The sequence below is a fragment of the Aythya fuligula genome, chromosome 14 (genome assembly GCF_009819795.1).
Source record: "Aythya fuligula isolate bAytFul2 chromosome 14, bAytFul2.pri, whole genome shotgun sequence".
NCBI lineage: Eukaryota > Metazoa > Chordata > Aves > Anseriformes > Anatidae > Aythya > Aythya fuligula.
In genome coordinates, this window is record NC_045572.1 from 5,469,209 (window position 1) to 5,489,764 (window position 20,556).

The window sequence follows — 20,556 nt, forward strand, 5'->3', positions numbered from 1 at the left end:
TAGTGTTAAAATGGGGAAATTTTTGCTTATTTTTGTATTCTGAGAATAAGATTAGATTGTAAAAGTCTCATTTCTCTCTAGTAATTGCAGTAGTTTATTTCAAATTCTACTTTGTATTGCACTCTATCGTTGTTTTTTTTTTCTTTTCAACCAATCTGTTTCTGTTCTAAGGATTAACTCTGTCCGTCAGCCCTGTGTCACCTGATGAAACAATTGCATCACATAGGCTGAGTCAGCCAGTGTTTCCTTCCACCTCAGATGGTGACAAGAGAACCGTCAAAAAAAAGAAAGTGAACCAGTTATTTAAAACAATGGTAAGTTCTGACAATGGTAAATTCTGTGTGTTGGGGGGGGGGGGGGGGAGTGTTACCTCTTCAAATATTTTAAGCTATGAAAATCAAGTCGATTTAAAATTCCATAAGACTGTAAGTGAAACTTTTATCTTTTTTTCCTTACTTCTCTTATCAAAGAGAGGAGTGGAAACTGTGCGTAAGAAACATTTGCCCCTGGCTGTGCTTTCTGGAATAAGAATGTACTTCATACGTTTAACAAAGGCACAGATGTGCAGTTCTGCATCTGTTCCACAAGAGGTCTCATTTGACCTACCGATTTTTTCTGAATTATGTAACACTTATTAGCAAAAGAGGAAAGCAATTATTTCTTGTTCAATTTAATTACATTGGGCAGTTTACACTAGTATCAGAGTAAGGTAAGGATAGCATATACAGTAAAACATTCAGAGTGTGAGTTAGTTTCTGGTGTTAGGGATGATCATGAGAAAGTAGAAATTGGCTTACACTGGAGTGTAAATCGTGTTGCTTTAAACAATTGACCTTCTTTCTGTGTAGTAAACTTTTCTTTGGCTTATGTGGAAATTTCAAAAAAAAAAATTAAACACCATTGAATTTAAACAACGACAACAAAAATACAGCTATATATCTATTGCTATCTAACTATTCAGTGGAGTTATCAAGATTCAAAAGTTTTACTATTTTTTCAGGTAGTGGAAGGATGAAATTCAATGCAGATGCTGTTATCTACTTACGTGTAGTATCTAAGCATTCTGTGACACTTGTAATATTTTACACATCACCTCTGTGCTGATATTTCATATTTCAAACTTTTCATATTCATCAATTAGTTAGTGGAGTCTTTAAAGAAAAAAAAAAAAAAAGAGATACCTTTAGGAAGGTTAATCAGCATTTGGGTATTTTCATACTTGTATTTTCCTAGTAAGAACAAGAATACTCTTAATTTGAAGCCTGTAGGGTTTCACTTATGTTTGATTTATCAGGTAATGCTCTTTTAAGACTGAGGAGTAACAGCTTTTCAGCATGATCTCATCCACACACATTCAAACCTAAACAGAATATAAAATGGAAAAAATGTCCCATTTTTGAAGTCTGAAAAAGCATTGAATAAATCCACTTAATTCCCTTCTATAGTGCTGCCACTGTATCATTGAAATCACGTGGACAGGTTTAAATACAGATTTATAGTTTTGCAAAGTAGGGAAACAAGTTTAAAATATCCAGGATTTGGTCAATGCCTTTTTCTTTAGTCAGAGGTTAAGGAAAAAATCTAGTAATTAATATAAATATTACTGAAAGCAAAAACATTAATCATATTAACATATGGCACTCAGTTCCTCTCTTTTTTTTTTTTTTTTTTTTTTTCAGCGTATTTCCAAAGTTCTAGAAGATGGAAAGTACTCTGTGGAGCACCATTTCAAATCTCCATCTACAGATCTGTAATTAATTCCTGTAATTAAATGATTAAATGACCACTTTTCAACCAAAAATAATTATATATACATGTATGTATATATCCTACTTTAGACAACTGTCTACTGTAAAGAAAGGCACCGATAACAGGTGACTGAGGGAGAATATAAACAGTATTCAGGGTTCTGATCAGTTATGTGATATAAATACAGGAATAATATTTCAAGCAAATACTCCAGGATGGGTTCACTAGGATATAAAATGAAAGTTTATTGAGCCTGTGGTTATACAAATCATTGTGTGCTCCCTGGTGATAAAACTCACTCCTGGGAAGAAAGATGTTAAAAGGCCATCTGCAGTGCTTGCCGTATAATGTAAGTCCTATCCTGTTCTTTTCAAAGAGCACAGAAGTTATCCTTTTGTGCAGCTTGTATAGGCACACTCCACTTATCTTTAAACTACTGCTGGCAAGGTTGTCAAGGCAACTGATGGCTCAGCACGAAATAGTCACTTCGAGTGTGCTCTGTGGCCCTAGTTGGATTTACACTCCTTGGGTCCCTCTGCTGTTCCCAACGCACTGCTCTATATCCTCAAATCTTACTCAGGGTGATGTCCATGATTCTGACACCATATGCCCAAGTTATTTTCAGAGTAGCGGGTACTGTATTGAACACATGCAAAAGTTTATTTACACATGTACAAGTTGATTTTATATCCATCAGTATGATAGATACAAGCTGCATTTTTCTACTGTTCATCAATAAAATAATAAAACTTTATTTGCCTTGAACCTTTCTCACTGGAATCTCTAGATGTCATCACATATGTGTTTAATAGCATCTTACTGTCATCAAATGAACTCTAAAAGCCCAAGGCTTCTGTTTTCCAAATAAGTTTTCTGTGTCCCTACAACTTAAGAGGCAGAGTTGGAAGATAATGCCTTATCAGCATGAAGATAGACAGCACAGGTCAGCATCTCATTTTTCTTTAAACCTGCCAGTTATTTCTAAAGGCAAGTATATTGTCCAAAATTAAAAGTTGCCATTTAAATGGGTTTGGGTAAGAGAAAGAGATTAACATTATTCTTGCTGAGTGATAGAATCAACAGAAAGGCAACTTCGGTTTGTTCTAAGCCTAACTATTGCTCTAAACAATCTTACGTTTAACTTTAAATAAGCTAATTAGCTTAGACTCATTGCTAGTTGTCAGTTTGAGGCTGTTTTCTACAGAAATAATTAGCAAGTGAGAAGTTTGAAATATTTGCCATTGAAGCTAATACTTCACCAAAACAAATTTTTGCCTAAAATAACAGTAGAGAGAGAGAGAGAGAGAGAGAGAGAGAGAGAGAGAAAAAAAGTCCAGTTTTAACACTAACTATAGGATTTTTGTCATGAAAATTGGCGCTTTTTTTTTTTTTTTTTCTTTCTTCATTTGCCTTTCACAGCAACTTGAAAATGCTTCTGAAGAAGCATAAACGAAGAACAAAACTTTTCTAGAAAAACCAACTCAGTTTAATTGGGTAGGTATCTCAGTGAAAAGCTGAGGGGGACATGTTTTGCATCTTGCTAACCTGGGGGAAGAAAGAGGAGAGTACTCAAGCTGTCTTTCACGATTATTTGCAGATTAATTGAAGAAATATTGATATCACAAAATATTTTTTTTTTCTGAAGAAAAGGTTTTGTTTTACGGGTAATGAGTGAGGAGAAATGATTTAACATCTGTTTATTTTGTAAAGATACCTTAAACATTTTCTGCTTATTTTGTCTTGTAGCTATGCTTTTACATGAGATTGGAATGGAGGAGTTTTAGCTCAATCTGTTATATGAACTAAAATTTAAGATAAAAATGTATGAAGAGTGGAAAAATAAAAAGAGCCCAGAAACAAATGCCAGGAAAACAACATCAAAAGGAAGTTTTGTGTTGAGTATTTTGTTGTTGAGGTTCAAGGGTCAGGCTTGTGTTTTGATTTGGTTAGTGTAATTTTCAATGCACGGTTTAGATTCACATTTAACTTACCAAATATCAACAAAAATCATATTAGTTTGTCCAGTACCACAGATTCAAACTCTTGCCAGCCCGATCTTGGATCTATTTCAAGCTTGAAATCATGTAAATCAACTCTGATCAGAAAAACAAAAATAACTCAGAAAAAATATTTGTCAAGAACAAAGCATACATGGACCTGAGATTTAAAGGATGTTGTTTGAACATCAAACTCCACAGCCACTCACAAGTTTCCAGAAACTGTGCATGTTGACATTTAGTCCAAATAAACAGCAAGTGATGCCCTGAAATAATGAAGTACAAGTGTGCCAAACTGGTAACATCTATTTTAAAGCATAAATCTCAACACTAATTATTGTAATTTCTGTCAAAAGCTGAACAGGCCTTTAGCTCATGTATGCAGAAGAGGGTATTCTCAGGTGGCATCCAACCTTATTTGACTTTTTTTTTTTTTTTTTTTTTTTAATAGGTATATATAAGTGAATCACAAAGGGTAGAAATTTACTTCAGGATAGGGTTAGGCTTTGGCTGCTGTCCCAGGGAATTAATGAAGCATGTGTAGCTTCACCTGTAATCTGTATGGCTCCACCACCTCTCAACATGCAGGGTCAGAAACACATTTATGGAGACAACGTTTTCATGTGTGTTTTCTGACAGAGTTCATTCCAATTCTCACGGACATTTCAGATAGACTGGACAGTAACAGCCTGGCTTTCAGGATTGCTTGACAGTAAGGATTTGGACTGAGTAACTTGGGTCTGTAATAATCTGTGTTTAGCATGGGATAGAAAAGGCTGCATATGCAGCTACGGTTGTATGTGTTGACTTGCAGAAAGCTGTCAAGCTGCAACAGTGTAATATGCATTTAAGCTGCATGCCATAATGTTCAGTTAACTAGATGTCTGAATTTTAGACACAGGCACTGGGATTTATCTATGATGGAGTGGTCTAGCTCCAGAAGAGCCGCTGTCAATGGAGTATGAGGTCTGCTCTTAGATGGCAAATGTGTGCATTCTGCTATATCAAGGTATTCTGGAGCATTCTTGAATTGATTTGGCACTAGCTTGGGTGTTCAATCTGTCCTTGTTTGCACAACATAATGTACAGCAAACCGTACAAGTTCTCATTATGAAATGACAACTCAATTATTCAGGCTCTTTTGAACTTAGTGCTCTTAAAAATTCAGTAAAAATCAGCTGGGGTAACCTGGAGGGAAGTGTTCAGACTGAAGTCAGTAGGGTCACGTTTCTGAACACAGTGGGAAGGAGAATTTTCATAAAAATTTTATTTACCCCAGGAATGCATTTTGGTCTTGAACTAAGACTTAATGTGCGATACATCTGTGTATATGTTGTAGGTACTGCTTGACAGTGGACTTTTTTTTTTTTTCCTGTATAATTTGCAGTCTGTAATCTTTCCTGTAAAAGAGTGGAATTTTGGGTGAAGTAATGGGTACCACATTGCTTGTTCACTATGGAGTCCAAAGATACATTCGATATCATTGGATCTCTGCTTTCATTTTCCTTGTTGATTGTGTTTGGGATAGTATATAACAATTTTATTATCCTTACAACTCTGCAGAATCTGAATCAAAGCTGGTCACTAAGGTCACAATATTGAAGCAGCTTTATCGTGTCTGCTTATCAATGGATTTTTACTTCCACCTCAGTCAGAGAAGTGGAAGCATCTTTGAAATCAAGATATAACTTGAATCAATCTAAAGGTAGTCGAGCTCTCAAGTAAGTTTGTTCCACCATGATCATGGGATGAGAGCACATCTAAATGAGAAAAGCTGTTAAATATGTTACTAAAATATAAAGGTAGGATGGAAGAGAGCAGTTTTGTTTATTAAATGGATTTATTTATTTATTTATTTATTTATTTATTTATTTTGTTAATTCATCTGTGGTCCAGGACTTGTGCATAAAGCCATCTAAACATGTAATTTTCTTGCTCTTTCATTTTAAGGATTTTGACTTACCTAACAGGAAAACAATTTATTTTGTTTTCCTTGTTGTTCCAGCTTCAGCATAATCCAGGTGAAAAAAAAGAAAATGTCCCAGAGTCTAGTTCTGTGTATTCTGACATCAATATAGGAATCATCTAGGCCTAGGACATTCTGTTGTAAAATCATATCCCAGATCGATTCTCCATACTGTAGGGGAATAAAAGTGATGACTTACCATTCAAACACAGGGTCCTTCCCATGCAGAAATCAACAGAATTCAGCTAATTTAAAGCCAAACTCTCTTTTGAGTCATCCCTTTATAAATAAATAAATAAAATAAATAAATAAATAAATAAATGATCAAGGAGGACAAATAGTTCAAGGATCTGTTCTCTTGTTAATTTTTGGAGGTGGATATCTCCATCTTACTATGTATTTTCCCAGGGATAGAGAAGCCTCCATTAAAAATGCTTACCAGCCATCTCCCATCCTTGTTGCCTTGAAATTGCACTGGCATTATTAGAGTATTCGTTTGTATTTTCCTTCCAGAACTGAGTTCCTACTTGCTTTTGAGTGTTCAAGGTCCTTTTAAGAGAGAACATTGAGCAACATCCCAGGGCTGCCCACAAGATGTAAGGACTTCAGCATTCACAATGTTTACTGCTATGGGGTGACGAGAGTAGTTCTTTATTGACTCAGTCTGTAATTTTCTGTTCTGATTTGCTATCATCATGCTGTGTGTGCTAAAGATTAACACTGTAAAGGAATAATTATTCTGCAAACAAACCTGAGGTAGACTGTGGATTTGGTAACTTTAAAATATTATATAAATATGAATGTGGTTTTCAGGCAAGTAGGACAGTTTCATCTGACCAAATTGGACCAAATTATCTGTTTTCAATGCTGTTTTGTTCTTCCAGGATAGCAGAAAGTCTACTGTGGCTTGAATGATCTTTCATATGTCAGAGCCTAGAATTGAACAGTCACCGTGAGTGTCCATTCTTTAACAAATATAGTTTCTGTGTTAAAGATTTTTTTCATGACATTTAGTACATGCTGCAGCCCCATTATGCATGTGGGTATTCAACCGGTGTTTACTAACAGATTGTTAATGACTCTAACAGTAACCTTTTGCATTCACAGATAACACTTCATAGGCGTGCCCATTAACTTGAATACTTAACTAGTTCACCTGAAGGTAGGTGGCTGTTGGTGGTGTTACAACGGGTTTAAGAGGTGATTGATTGAAAAGGTACAGGAAAGCTTACAGGTATCAGAAGACAATCATTTAAGGTGTCTACACCACAAGCTGGTAGGCCTGCAGCCAAAGGAGATTATTTACATGAAGTAGGCATCTTACATTCTTATTGTAACTAAAATAAGACTTAAACCTCCATGTATGACAGAGTTTGATGAAAGATTTTCCCTGTGATGTTCACTAGTATGTTTTTATATATAAGAAAGTAGCCCTGAATAGAGGTGCTCCAGATGCAGTTCTTTTTGCAAATACAGTTGTAAACTGTCACACAATAAATCATGTTATGGTTGGATACCCTGGTTCTACAAATATTTAGGAATGTGAAGTCTTTACTACATGACTTTAGTTGTTTTGACACGCTTAGTAGTGCTTTGACACATGCTATAGTACTAATGCATAAAGCTTCAATTTGTAGAGTCTTTCTTAACAACTGCCTTTAGACTTTTAACAAGACAAGAAAACAGTACTCTTAGAGATCAGTATTTGAAAAGAAAAGAGCAAAGGAAATGAACTTGAAAGATTTAAGTCTCTTAACATACCAGTGTTTCTGCAAAGAATTTTAAAGTATATGAATTATTCTAATATGGAAAAAGTTAAAAATTGTTTCTATATACCAATTGTTAGTTTTACTATCAGAATTACTGTTCTCAGAAATTAATTATCTATATATAATATTGCTAAGCAGACAGTGATTACGCTAGTCTAGAAACTGACAAAGCTAACTAGGCTAGATCTTAATTCAATACATTTTACATTTTCAAAAATTGCCAGTAGGGGGAGGTAAGTGGTTGCAGTACTTTACCCATATATGAGAACAAATTACTGATGTGCCTACCCAGATAGCAGGAAAACCAAAGTGGAGCAACTGGAAGTGCAAGGATTAACAGTAAAATCTTGGTTAAATTAAAACAACTTAAAGTCTATCTATGACTGGGTGTGTCCATAGAGTAGTTCACTGCACTTACACTTGTACCAGTTCACTCAGCCCTTTTAGTTGCTAATTAATTTCCCCAAGTGTGTGTTATGCAAGCACCAAAGGGCATAGAGAGCACCATGAATAAAAGAGTGGGGGGAAAAAAAATATTATGTTTTCTGAAAAATCCATTGTTCTAAAATGTCTTTTCAATGACCTAAAGCTGATTTGTTTGCATAAGCAAATACCTTGATGCTGAAATCTGACTCAAATTTAAGTATTAGCCTGTTACTAATTTTTCTTTGGTGTGTATCTTATTGGAAATGTACAAGAATTTTAACTTTGAAGGCCTTTGGAAAAGTGTACTGATTAATTTGCTAGATAAACACAGCTGATATCCATACAATACCTCACTGGATTTTAGAACTATTTATCTCTAGTATAAGCAAACTTTTAGAGTGGCAGGCACAGAAGAATAAGCAAATCATCTGAAACTGGCAAGCATTTTGGCTGTTTGGAAGCTGGTAGGAGCAGTGAGGTTGTTAAAATATGGTTGATTGGAGTGTCTGTATTTGTACCAGTTTCCCAGAACTGAGCAACACCACAGATTATAATAATGAGAGGAATTTAGTTGCAGAATCTGTCCATCTCTGGTTTATACTTGAGGTATCCCTCCCTCCCAGGGCTGAGCATAGTTGTGTATCTAAATGCAGCAAAGCCAGAGGCAGCCAAATGGAAGTTTCTAATTTCTTGCTGCCTACTGTTTGTCATGACTAATACCTAAATCAGGGTACTCCTAATCCCCTCTACCGTATTATGTGTTGGCAAGATCATGGAAGGTCTTTTTTGAAGCAGGAGCTATGACTACTCTTACTATCACAGTTCTTATGGTCAGAAAACATCAACTAGCACCTGTAAGGTTTTACAGTCTTCTAAAATCCCTGTTATAAACATTGCTTGAAAAATCCACAGTGGATTTGCTCTGAAAGATTAAAAAATGTTAAGGTAATTCCAGCATTGCCACATCAATGACACTGGTCCAAATGGTATTACCTTTTCCTTTAATTTAGTATTCAACCTGCATTTCTACAAATAAAGCTCAGTTCCCTTGGTTTGTGATACTGTTCTACATTTCCTGTGCTTTTGCAGTGACCTTGATGTAGCTTTTTGTCTGCTACATCTTATTTCTCCTGGTAGTGGTGTTTATTTTATGCATACTCTGTGCTGATGATTATTGGAATAAGGGATGAAGACTTCTACAAATACTTTGAGGTAACTGAGAATATAGGTGATTTGCCTTTACATGAAAATGTCTTACTGAGGGATGCTGAATTATTTCTGAATTCAGTGTGTGAATTGTTTGAAACAAGCTGCATTGCTTGGTTTACTGACTTGTAGATATACTCTCTTTTAAAAAATGTTTTCCCTCTTCTTTGTGACTACGTAAATAACTTAAATGAACTTTTCTTCAGTAAGGTGTTAAACTGTGATAATACACCTGGATTACGTTATACACAATGTTAACAGTACAGCCTAAAGCTTCGTATTAATTAAAAATACAGCCAAATAATCCTGTGGTCCACAAATGTATGTATTATGATCTGAATCAAGTATAAACATTTTCTGGAAGATTAGCAAAAGCACATAAGACAGGGTGCTTTGTACTGGCAAAATGGGGGACAAGTGTTACACAGTATGTTGTAAGGTTTGCCAGGATGAAGTCACTACTCCAAAAAATTGAACCTAATTGGGCAGTGAGAGTGGGTTTGCACAAGCACATGTTTTGCATCATGTAGCCCTGGTGCTTTTGATCTAAGTTCTCTAAAACTGTCACGCTGTGGAACAGCATGGTGACTGGTAGGTGCTTGTGATACTAGCAGTCATCATTCTTTATTTGGCTTTATTGTTTAAAATGATTCAGTTAGGAAGCTAGAGTTAGGAGTATTGCAGCCAAAATTATCAGAGAAGCCTACAGAGTTCCCCGTGCTTTCCTCTACCTTGTGACCCCTGTGCTTTGGCTTTCTACTGTGTGCTAGCGTGTACATTCTTCTACCAGGTTGCTACATTTCAGAAATGCTGAATATATAGGTTACTTTGGAGCATAAGTGATCATGCTGAGAAATCCCAGTTTAAATGAAAGTATTTTGAGCTCTTCATAACCTAAGATTTCAGACAATTATGGTTTCCCTTGTAAAAGGGATTGCACTGTTTCCCAGTGTGAAGAAACATTACAGTTAGCAGGACTAGAGGGATATGCAGGAGCTGACTTTAAAAACACACACAAAAAGAACTATTCCACAGAGGCTTGGCCTAAGTTTTGCTTTTTGGAGCTTCATTTAAGAAATCCAGAGGAGCAAATCTTCATATAACACAAGTTGACAAAAATCTGTGGTTGATGAGGCTTGATAATTGATAGTCGTGTGCAACTCAGGGCTGTACAGTACTGTATTGTAGTGGGGGGAAAAAAAAAAAAAAGTTAAGTAAATGAAGTGTTAAAAACATGATGTATCCTGCCTACAAAGACCTCACCAAATCCAATGCACAGTGATCTTTGAAAGTCATGATCACTAAGCTATGACTCGAGCATCAGCTTCCATTTTCTTTTCAGAGTTTTTCAGCCATAAGCACAATCTGTTAGCACACCCTTGCCAGCATTTCACATGTCCCCAGACTCACCGTATTGAAGACTCACCATTTTTCCTTCTCCTTTCTCCACTTCTGGAATTGCTATCTTCTCCTTCTAGTCCTGCCACAAACAGCAGTCTCAGTGGTGAAGACCCCGAGGCAGTATTCTTGGCCAGACTCAATTAACTCCACTTCTTAGTTGCCCTGCTCAGAGCAATCACAACTTGAGCAACGTTTATTCTTCCCTTGTTGCCTTTTGTCTGTACCTGAGGAGCATCTGCACCTCAAGTGCTATACTGGAACAAGTGCTGCAGTGATTCTCAGGCAGTAAGGTGTGCCCATGGTACTGACAAAGTACCATTTTTACTGGCATTGTTTATATGCCTTTCTGAGTAAATCAGGCACAGTCAGTTGGAAGAAAAATGTTGGTGATCACCTCGTGTCTACACTAGAAGCCGTGCCAGCACGCACATGCCAGGGAGGGATCAGACCTTTGCACTCGGAGAGCTACCTAAGCAGAAGCTTGCGGTTGTCTTTGTATTTCATTGCTTTAGAAGTAGTACTTGCCATTCTTCATCTCAGTGCTTGCTTTGCTTAGATCTGTCCAATATATTTCTCAAATGTCACATCAAGATAGGTCTGGCAGAAACATGCATTCTCAAGCAGCAGTAGAGCACAATTTAGGGGCTGACCTTGCTAAAATGCACAGCATCAAATCTTCATAAAGATTAATTTTCAGAGGAAGCTTTACAAACTTCATCATCTGTTTGCAGAAGTGATATTTTTTTCTTTTGTTAAGCCTGCAAGTGTTCACCCAGCACCCAGCTCGGTGTATTTGAACTGTAAATAAGCATGCAGAACACCTTGGGGAGTAAGTGTTTAGATGATGCTCATCAAAGTCCACATTGCAGTGAGCTGAATTTTATTTCTTGGTATAAACAAACCTTAAGCAGTAATACATTAGCAAGGTGGGAATGTGTGTGTGTGGGGGGGGTCTTGTTTTTTTTTTTGGTTGGTTGTGTTTTTTTGTGGGGGTGGAGAAGCTGTAGTGGGTGGTAAAAAGATAATTTGTTCAGAGGACCGAAGATTTATTATGTTTTCTTTTTACACTATATTATGAGTTTTATTTCATTGTAAAAGCAAGTCCTGTTTTTATTAATTTGAGCATTTCTTTAACATTTTGTTTCATCGACTCCTCTGTAAATACTGTGTTGTTTTGTTTTTAATTAGCAATATTTATAATAATAGCATTTTCAGGACTACATATATACTTCTAAAAGCTATCTATATTTTAGTAAGTTATCAAGTTGTAAGAAGTGTTGCTCAGCCTTTCATATTTGTAACTGAGATTCTTATAGAGAGAAAATTGGTTTTAGATAGTTTCCATGAGAAGGGATATACTTGCATTATTATTTCCTGAAAAATGGCTCATTATTTGGTTTTATGTCATGCCATGCTTTTTGCTCAGTGGATGCCACATAAAAAATAAACCAGTCCTGCTATGTTCTACTAAACTTTTGTCTGTTTAACGTGTATATGCATAGCCTAGTTAACATTTACAAGCTGTGAACTCCTGGTCATTCAAATTAAAATATCCATATGTTCATCCGTACTTGTAGTACAAATGATTTTATGTGCAGTGAAAGTATGTATTTGTTATATAACAGATGTAGAAAGGAATTCCCAAGGTGGCAAATCAGCTAGCTTTGTCACTCTGTACTCAATATTCCAGTTGTATTTCTAGTGATATTTTTCATACCTTTCAAAGTAACAATATGACACAGGCGATTCACTCCAATACTGTGGAGGGGGGGAATCTTGGTGGTGCTGCAGCACTTAAGACTAAGTGAATTAATCAACGTATGACAAAGCAGAAAAGTGTTTGTTACAGCCTGGGATTCAAATCTACAGATCAAAGCCCACGTTTTTGCAGAAATTATGGGACTAGCACCATCTTCAATGCTTGTCATACTAGGACTTTCTTTAATTGCATGAGTTATTAAGGCTGAGTGAAATTCCAAATATATGTATGTACCTTTGATGAAGAAAAAATAAATTGCAAATATCATTTTTGTTGTACTGCAGGTATGCTTTTAACTACCGTGGAGTTTTTTATGCAGTTGTACAATGTAAGGGTTTTCTCATCCTGAGACAGGTGTTGATGAGGTTGCAGCTTTGCTTTTTCACATCTGTAAGTGCAGGGTATCATGCAAGGCAGAAGGTATTTTTGCAAGTCATTAAATGGCTAGAAGCTTTTGCTCAGTTGTTATTTCTAAGGAACCTGTTTTTTTTGTTTTGTTTTTGTTTTTTGTTTTTGTTTTTTTTTTGTATTTATAGCTACAAATGAAGTTGGAAATAAGCTGGAGAAAAGCTGTACTGCAACCTGTCTCTTTCTTGCTTGGAAATTCTGCTAAGAGGTTTTATGACGTCTTTGCACCAATCCTGCAGCAAAGAGGAAGCAGCAAATAATGATTTCCCATTTTAGTTCACCTACTTAAGCTCTAATGAAAGGTTTGATGATTAAGCGTGTTGGGTTTATTTTGTTTGTTTTTTTTCCTCATAAGATTAAACCTTACTTTAATAAGCAATTCCCTTTACATCAGTAAGACTACTCACGTGAGTAACCAATTGCAGAATTTGCCTGTAGTACTGTGATTGCCTAGGGGCAAGTACAAGCAAGTTGCAATTAAAGTTACAGAAGGAAAAGGAGGTCTGACCTTTTCTTTCTTTCTTTTTCTTTTTTTTAATGTTAAAGTATGCCTACTGTTTCATTGACAAAAGACAATGGCTTTTGCATTCTGGGGTGCAAGCAGCAGCGGAACAAAACTGCTTTTATTTTAAAAGAAAGAAAAACTACATGCTAAAACTCCTTTGTAAAAGGTAGAAAGAGGTGGACCTCCAATGAGGGGTTTTAACTTCAAGGCACCTTAGGCTGTCTTTACGTGCATCATATTAGTGGAAAATTCCTTCAATTCATTTAAGAAGATAAACAGTTGTAACTTTCACGTTCAGTTGATGTGACATCAATGACTGGCTGGGACTGCCAGCATTCCAAAAGGATATCGTCCTCATCTGCAGCCACTCAGGGCCATGGGGTGGAGCCTGCAATACAAGCCAAAACATTTACAGGTGCATAAGTAGGTAGGGAAGGGCATAGGTGATGCACCTGTGTCAGGAAAGGAGAACTAGCACAGGTGTGTCATAGCTTATCAGCTGCCTGTGTTAGAGCATGAGCTCCTTCGATCCCCAGACGCACTCTCCACCGCGCTGCAGCCCACAATTTCCAAATATTGGTCAAGAACCTCCAGAGATGAATATCTACTATGAGAACTTTTTCCATCCACAGAATATCCCTAGTCCACAGCGACCAAGCACTTTTGAGACAACGGACTACAACGCAACTCCCAATCCTTACCTCTGGCTAAATGGACCTTCCATTACTCCACCACCATACCTGCCTGGATCCAATGCCAGTCCTTTCATTCCTCAGTCTTACGGGATGCAACGGCAGCTCTTGCCTAATATGCACGGCTTGGGAGGAACCGACCTCGGCTGGCTTCCTCTCCCATCCCAAGAAGAGCTCATGAAGTTGGTTAGACCACCTTATTCCTACTCTGCACTTATTGCCATGGCTATCCATGGAGCACCAGAAAAGAGGCTGACTCTCAGCCAAATCTACCAGTACGTGGCTGACAACTTCCCATTTTATAACAAAAGCAAAGCTGGCTGGCAGAACTCCATTCGGCACAACTTGTCTCTCAATGATTGCTTCAAGAAGGTGCCCAGAGATGAAGATGATCCAGGTACAGTTCCCCCTGTTTGTTTGTTCGTTTTCCTCTCCAAACTTGATTAATTTAAAAATGAAAATTTTCCACTTAAAAAAAAAAAAAAAAAAAAAAAAAACTTACAATTACAATGTGAAATAAATCATAAAGAGACCCAATAGCCTAGATTTGGGGTATATATTCAGTAAGTTCTCTGTTTTCATGGGGATGTATTAGAAGGCAACTATGCATAGCTGAATTCTGAATCAATGTTGCTACTAAATCTCTGCAGGGAAGGGGATTCTTTATCTCTCCAAGCCTCCTGAGAACTGATCAATGTGCAGAGCATGCAGTTGAGCAAGCATAGGAGCAGACTGAGCAAGTCACATCAGAAAAAAACATTTGGTGTAACACATCTGACTTATATCAAGCTTAACCGAGAACTAATGAAAAGAGGATAAAGAAAATTCAGATTGGTTAAAGAAATCCAGTGGCTTTAGGGAGTCAACAATAATTCTCTTGAGGAGAGCAGCCTGCTTTTGTTTTGTTCACTTCAAATAGTGTTTTGCTTGGAATCACACTTGGCTGATATGTTGTCAGATTGTTCCTTTATTTATTGTTTTCTATCAATAGCTGTTGAGAACCACTGGGAACATTTAAAAGTCGTTCAATTATGCTGCCTGAGAGAGTCAAAGATCTGGTTCTAGCTTGTTAGTGACTTAGTCTACCACACTGAACCTGGAGGAGCAACCCATTATGGGATTTGATTACTCTGTACTGTAAATGTAGAGGACAGCTATACACTGAAAACCTCATTCTCACACTGAGACAAACAAAAAGTGGGGAAAAAAAAAAAAGCCCTCTTAGTGGTTCCAGTTGTAGTTTTTGCTGTGTGGGAAAGGGCTACAGGACACAGGCGAAACACTTTACACCATTTTTTTCCCCCCTGAATTTAAGAGACTTCTGCTTTTTGTGGTTACATATGCGTATTTTTTGTTCAAGTAATTTTTCTGTTTCTGTGAGAGAAACATTGAGAAGTCGAAGAAAACTGCTCTTTGCTGTCTATGTGTTTATTTTAAAACTAAAAATGTGCATTTGTCCCCCCTTGACAGGAAAAGGGAATTACTGGACTCTGGACCCGAACTGTGAAAAGATGTTTGACAATGGAAACTTCCGCAGAAAGAGAAAAAGGAAGTCTGACATTGGGGCTAGCGCTGCTTCTCTTGCATCTGAGAAATCTGAGGATAGTGCCCTGACTGGCAGCCCCAAAGCTGTAGAGCATCAGGATATCTTGGAAAACTCCTCACCTGGGACTGACAATTCACCTGATAAAGGATCTCCACCTCCATCTTCCAGCAGTCCATGCCTTAGTAACTTCCTTTCTAGTATGACTGCCTATGTCAATGGCTCTAACTCAGTGGGCCGCTCAGTGCCATTGGGACTTAACGCTGAACCCATTGACAAAATGGGACAGAACGTGGTAGGCTTTAACTCCTACTCTCCGCTCTCTAATATAGCCAGTCATGGTGTGGGAGAGTGGTCCAATTCTATGCCTTCTAGTCACCTTGGCTATAGTAACTCAGTGCTCAACCAGTTTAACACCCATTTTTACAGCAGTATCAGCACAAATAACATGCTGTTTCCTAGGGAGGGAACAGAGGTTTAAATAAGACATCAAAATATAGCTGTTTATGAGAGGAAATGATCTGTGAGTGGATAAGTGTTAGCCTGTTGTCTCTATATTGCATCCTACTTTCTGACAGCCCCAAACTTTTTACCCATCATACTTATTCAGATCCCAAGCACTCCACATTCGGCAGCTTCCCATAAAAAAGCAGGGATCAAACAGCAGCAATAATGAAGAGGTTATATGGGAGACCATGCTTGCACTGCTGCCAACCATGGTCCTCTATGGACATCCTTGAAAGGAGTTACTGTTTACCTTAGGCAGGAAACATTTTCAGGCATGGTACTAATAATGCTGCGATGCTTTTAAAGCACTAACGTAAATGTAGCTATATCTGTAAATTACTTCTCACTGATATAGTCCATCTGTACTAAATGCATTTGGCAAGTTCTTATTTCGACAAAGCTATTCTGAGACACTGAAGGATCTATAGCCAAAACTAGTATACAGTGAGTAACAACCAACACTTGAAGGGTGAGTGCTCTTTCTGGGTTTCTCTAATACTAGTGCATGCATTGGCTAAATTCTCATCCCCTTTCACTGCCAAGGGGAATATGGCTGTGAAGCAGGCTAGTGTCATGGACACAATGTTCATTTTGAAACTGAAGGGAAGCATAACAAAATATAATGGAGTTGTCTTCTGCTGGTGCAATCAGATATTCATGTTTTAAAGTAGAAGTACAGGGTCAAATTTTGTTTGCCTTACCCATACAAATCTATTCACAGAAGGAAATCAGGATCTGCCTGTATTTTTAATACATGTTCTCTTATAAGAAAGGATATTTGTTCTATTTTCAAGTTCTACATAAATCATTTCTACTAAGAAAAGAATTTGAATGTGGTGTGAAGGTTGGGGCGGGGAGCAGGGTGGAGAAATGGGAGACAGAAAGGTTAACTGTCTCGGAGCTTCAATTCCAAAAGCTGTATCTTCAGAAGAATTGGCTATAGGTAGTGAAAAAAGACCCTGTACTATATTTGTTTTTTGTCTTTTTGTAAAAGTCTGTGCAATTGTCTTGTTATTGTGTAAATATTAGGAATAATGTTGTTTGTTTGTTTGTTTTACATTCTACTGTAGCCACAAACAAAATTTCAAAACATGTATTTTTTTTTTCAAACCAAGAGTTGAATCAAGTTCCACGTTTATGTAGAGTAACATCTCAGAATGTAGAGCCTGCAGCGTGCATAGACGCTGAGCTTAACTGTGGTTTAACTGTTCATAGCTGTGCACTGACCAGACTTCCAGAATGATGGAAAACATACTAATGCATTGTAATAGATACTGTTATGTCTTGATTTTTTTTTTTTTTTAAACTATACGTGGATACAGTTTTGTTACAGGCAACCTTGGAAGCATTTTTAATAAAGAATTTGTATAGAAGAGAGTGTGTGTGTGTACTATACTTCGTATGCCTTTAAAAACCTCCTTAATAGTTCTTGTGCAGTTTGCCCGAGGAAAACACAGTATAATATTCAAATAAGGTCAGAGAGTGAGATAGTATGTCTATGCAATCAAAATTTTCATGCCCAAGGAATGTAATTGCTGCTATTATGCAAAATACAATCACTAAATAAAAATCACCGTTATGATTTCCCTGTTGGAAAGTGGTGCCAGTCATTTAAAATTTAAGAAACCAGGCTAAATTTTCACATGCTAGTTGGCCAAAATATGACTGCAATCTTTCCTACATTCTAAATTATTATTTTATTTTTTATTTTTACTATGGAAGCTGCCATGACTATTCACAGTTTTTGTATTCAGTATGATAAGTTCTCATAGAAGGTGAAACCTCCTTCCACTTCTAACATTGGTGCTTAATAAAAAATAAAATGACCTTCTGGTGGTGTCCTTCTTCTATGGTTGTAAGTTTCTCTGAAGTCAGGTGTGTACGGAGACCTGAGCTGCAGTCTCCACCCTCAGAATTTTACAGCCTTTCCAAGAATCCCAGCCCAGAAGGCAGGCCACAATATGCCCTGCAAGTCAGCAGCTGACAGCATTTGTTGTGCAGAGATTTGCTCATATGATAACTCAGAAATTCGTAAAGTCTATGATTCAGCAAATATACAACAAAATACCTAGAAATGTAGCTCCTGTGGAGTATACTGTTCACAAAACTGAGAGGAAAATGATTTCTTAGTGCTGAAATGGAAAATGTTCCATTGTGAACTTCCAGGGAAAGAGAGGGAAAAATAAAATGATAATTATACTAAGGAGAATGACACTGCTGAACAATAGCAGACAGAAGGAAGCAACTCCTTTGTCACTGAGTTTTGACTTTTTGTTCTCAAAGGACAAGAGTTTGTGCCTGATTGCTTCCCACATGCTATTAATCAAATTACACTTTTGTCCTATAGGTAATGAGGAAGTGCTTCCAACACACCAGTTCTTCATAGGCACAGGTATGTTTCCAGCAGGTGCCCTGACCGCAGGGGTTAGTTAGCTCCCCTGTGGCTCTCTAGCTGGCTTGGCACACATAAACTATGTCGATGAACCTGCTGTTCAATGAGGAGGATAAAGATGTCTGCATAGGATGCTTGAACAATTGCTCCTATAAAGAGAAATGCTTTGCAACAAGCCAAGATAATTTACAAGTAGTTTCTTTATTTTTATTTTTTCTTTTCAGAGGGAATTGACATTGATAACTGATACATTCCTGCAGCTACTGCACATCAGTCTAGGACCTGCAAGGGAACTATCAACTATGCTTCTGTGAGTGGCCCCACTGCTCTGTTGTAGGTAATGCTCCTATTCATGTACTTTGCCAGTGTGGTAAATACATGGGTGTTGGAATGAAAATTATCTTTTCTGTTGTTGGTGGATGTGTCTGTTTGTCTGTTTATTAAGTGTTTTTTGTTTGTTTGTTGGTTTTTGTTTTTGTTTTTTGGCTTTGTTGTTAACTATGCTATTAAAAAAAAAAAAAAAAAACACCACTAATCTAGGAGCTGAATCTGCTATATACATGTACTTTAAACACTACTGATCTTTACAGAACTATAGTCTAGTTTACAAACGTTTACTGATCAGTGCTGCTTGAAAAGAGAATCAGAGCTCCAACAATTCTCATTAGTTCTGTCTGTGAAGATTCTTATTGATTGTCACTTAGTGTGTTTTGTTTTGAGAGGCAGCTTTCTTCAGACACCACTGTGGTTACTGTGCTCCATGACTCTGCAGTTATTTGTTCCGGGTTTACATGTAAAGTTAGATGTTAAAGGCTATTCCCGTCTCACCAAAAACATGACCAGCAGTAAAGTGATTAGAATAGGCTACTACTTGCCCTTCCTCTGCCATAATAAATCTTCGGCAAAGATTAGAAGCCTCCAGTGGCAGACAGCATGTGTTGAGTAATGAGAAATGAGTAATGAGTTCCTTAATATGTTTGAGGTATACCAAAGATTAGCTACTGAATCCCTGGGGCAGCTTCACTGTTACTGACCTCAGCAGAAACACATTCCCTGGTTTCTTATCCCACAGTTTACTGGTTCTGTGTCCTGCAGCTGCAGCAGGTGAATCTGTGACTCTTTAGCACTGGCTCTAGTACTAGTTCTAAACTTTCTATCTTTTCATTGTAGGTTTGAGACCAAATCACGTTAAAGATTTGAGATTTCACAGCAGAGGTCTGGACAGCCAGCTGTCCCCTCTACCACAGACAGGCACAGATTCTTCACCTTGTCATGGGTTCAACCACAAACCCTAAAGTCCTGCAATACAAGATGCTTCCATAGCTGAGAATATGGAGCGCTCGAGGTCCTTCATGCCCCAGCACTCCAGGTAGAGCCCCACCTACACAGTGTATGCAGCAGACAAAATGTTTTGTGTGGCAAAATCAAGCCACAGTAATGCAAATGAGAGGCTCACTCATCTGCCAAATCCAAACCAGGTCATTGATCAGATAATCAGGTAGCTGTGGACAGCTTAGGGAAGGAGACTCCTGAGGACAGAAGAGCAACATTAGATGCAAGTTTGCACTAATGATGAGGGTATAGTGGAAAGCTGTTAGCGGTATGAGCAGCCAAATCTGTTGTTTCTGTCAACATGTAGGAAATGTGATTAATCTTCATGGCAATTTATTTTGTACTTCATATTTGTTTTAAGGGCTGAGTTTATTGTGGAACTTTCAGCTGGATTAGGCAAAATAGTAAAAGATCACTCTATACTGGCATTTACTTTATTAATGGTAATGTTTTGCATAGATGATGAATGTGGAGTTTAATATTCAGTTTGAAGCAACTGCTAGCACACAGGCTCTTCTGGCTGCATGTGAACTTTCAGCCACTCATCAGCCCTTCCTGTAGGTGCCTTTCATCTGCTGGTAACTGTGTCTACACAAATGCTTAGGTAATTATTCCTTCCTTTGGTTCAGTCAAAATTAACCAGGCTTGAGAAGAATACTACTAATAATTCGTAGAATCATAGGCTGGTTTTGGTTGGAAGGAACCCTAAAGATCATCTAGTTCTACACACACACACACCATGGGCAGGGACACCTCCCCCAGGCCAGGCTGCCCAAGGCCCCATCCAACCTGGCCTTGTGCACTGCCAGGGATGGGGCATCCACTGCTTCTCTGGGCAGCCTGGGCCAAGGCCTCACTGCCCTCTGAGTGAATAATTTCTTCTTTAAACCTAATCTAATACTTC

General features: G+C 37.6%; 2 protein-coding genes across 3 annotated transcripts in view; both read left to right on the top strand.

Annotated features, from left to right (window-relative positions):
* DOCK2 (dedicator of cytokinesis 2) overlaps window positions 1-2,455 on the top strand; it is a 187,729-nt gene extending 185,274 nt beyond the window's left edge. Inside the window, exons 51-52 of the mRNA XM_032196787.1 lie at window positions 172-314; window positions 1,680-2,455. Coding sequence (XP_032052678.1) covers window positions 172-314; window positions 1,680-1,754 — 218 coding nt within the window. The 3' untranslated portion in view covers window positions 1,755-2,455. The remainder of the gene's footprint in view (window positions 1-171; window positions 315-1,679) is intronic.
* An 11,246-nt stretch (window positions 2,456-13,701) lies between these two features.
* Window positions 13,702-15,902, top strand: FOXI1 (forkhead box I1). Of its 2 annotated transcripts, none has more exons than XM_032197226.1 (2): window positions 13,702-14,275; window positions 15,349-15,902. In XM_032197226.1, exons 1-2 carry the CDS (start codon window positions 13,702-13,704, stop codon window positions 15,900-15,902), a joined length of 1,128 nt encoding a protein of 375 aa, XP_032053117.1. The 2 variants fall into 2 exon arrangements, with proteins under 2 accessions (XP_032053117.1, XP_032053118.1); XM_032197227.1 differs by having other exon boundaries at window positions 13,702-14,272; window positions 15,628-15,902.
* Window positions 15,903-20,556: the final 4,654 nt, after the last annotated feature.

What these genes read in the sequence shown, in the direction of transcription:
- FOXI1 (XM_032197226.1), top strand. Translation starts at nt 13,702, where the DNA reads ATGAGCTCCTTCGATCCCCAGACGCACTCTCCACCGCGCTGCAGCCCA. An exon ending in CAGAGATGAAGATGATCCAG is followed by an intron (nt 14,276 to 15,348) that starts GTACAGTTCCCC and finishes CCCCCTTGACAG; the next exon opens with GAAAAGGGAATTACTGGACT.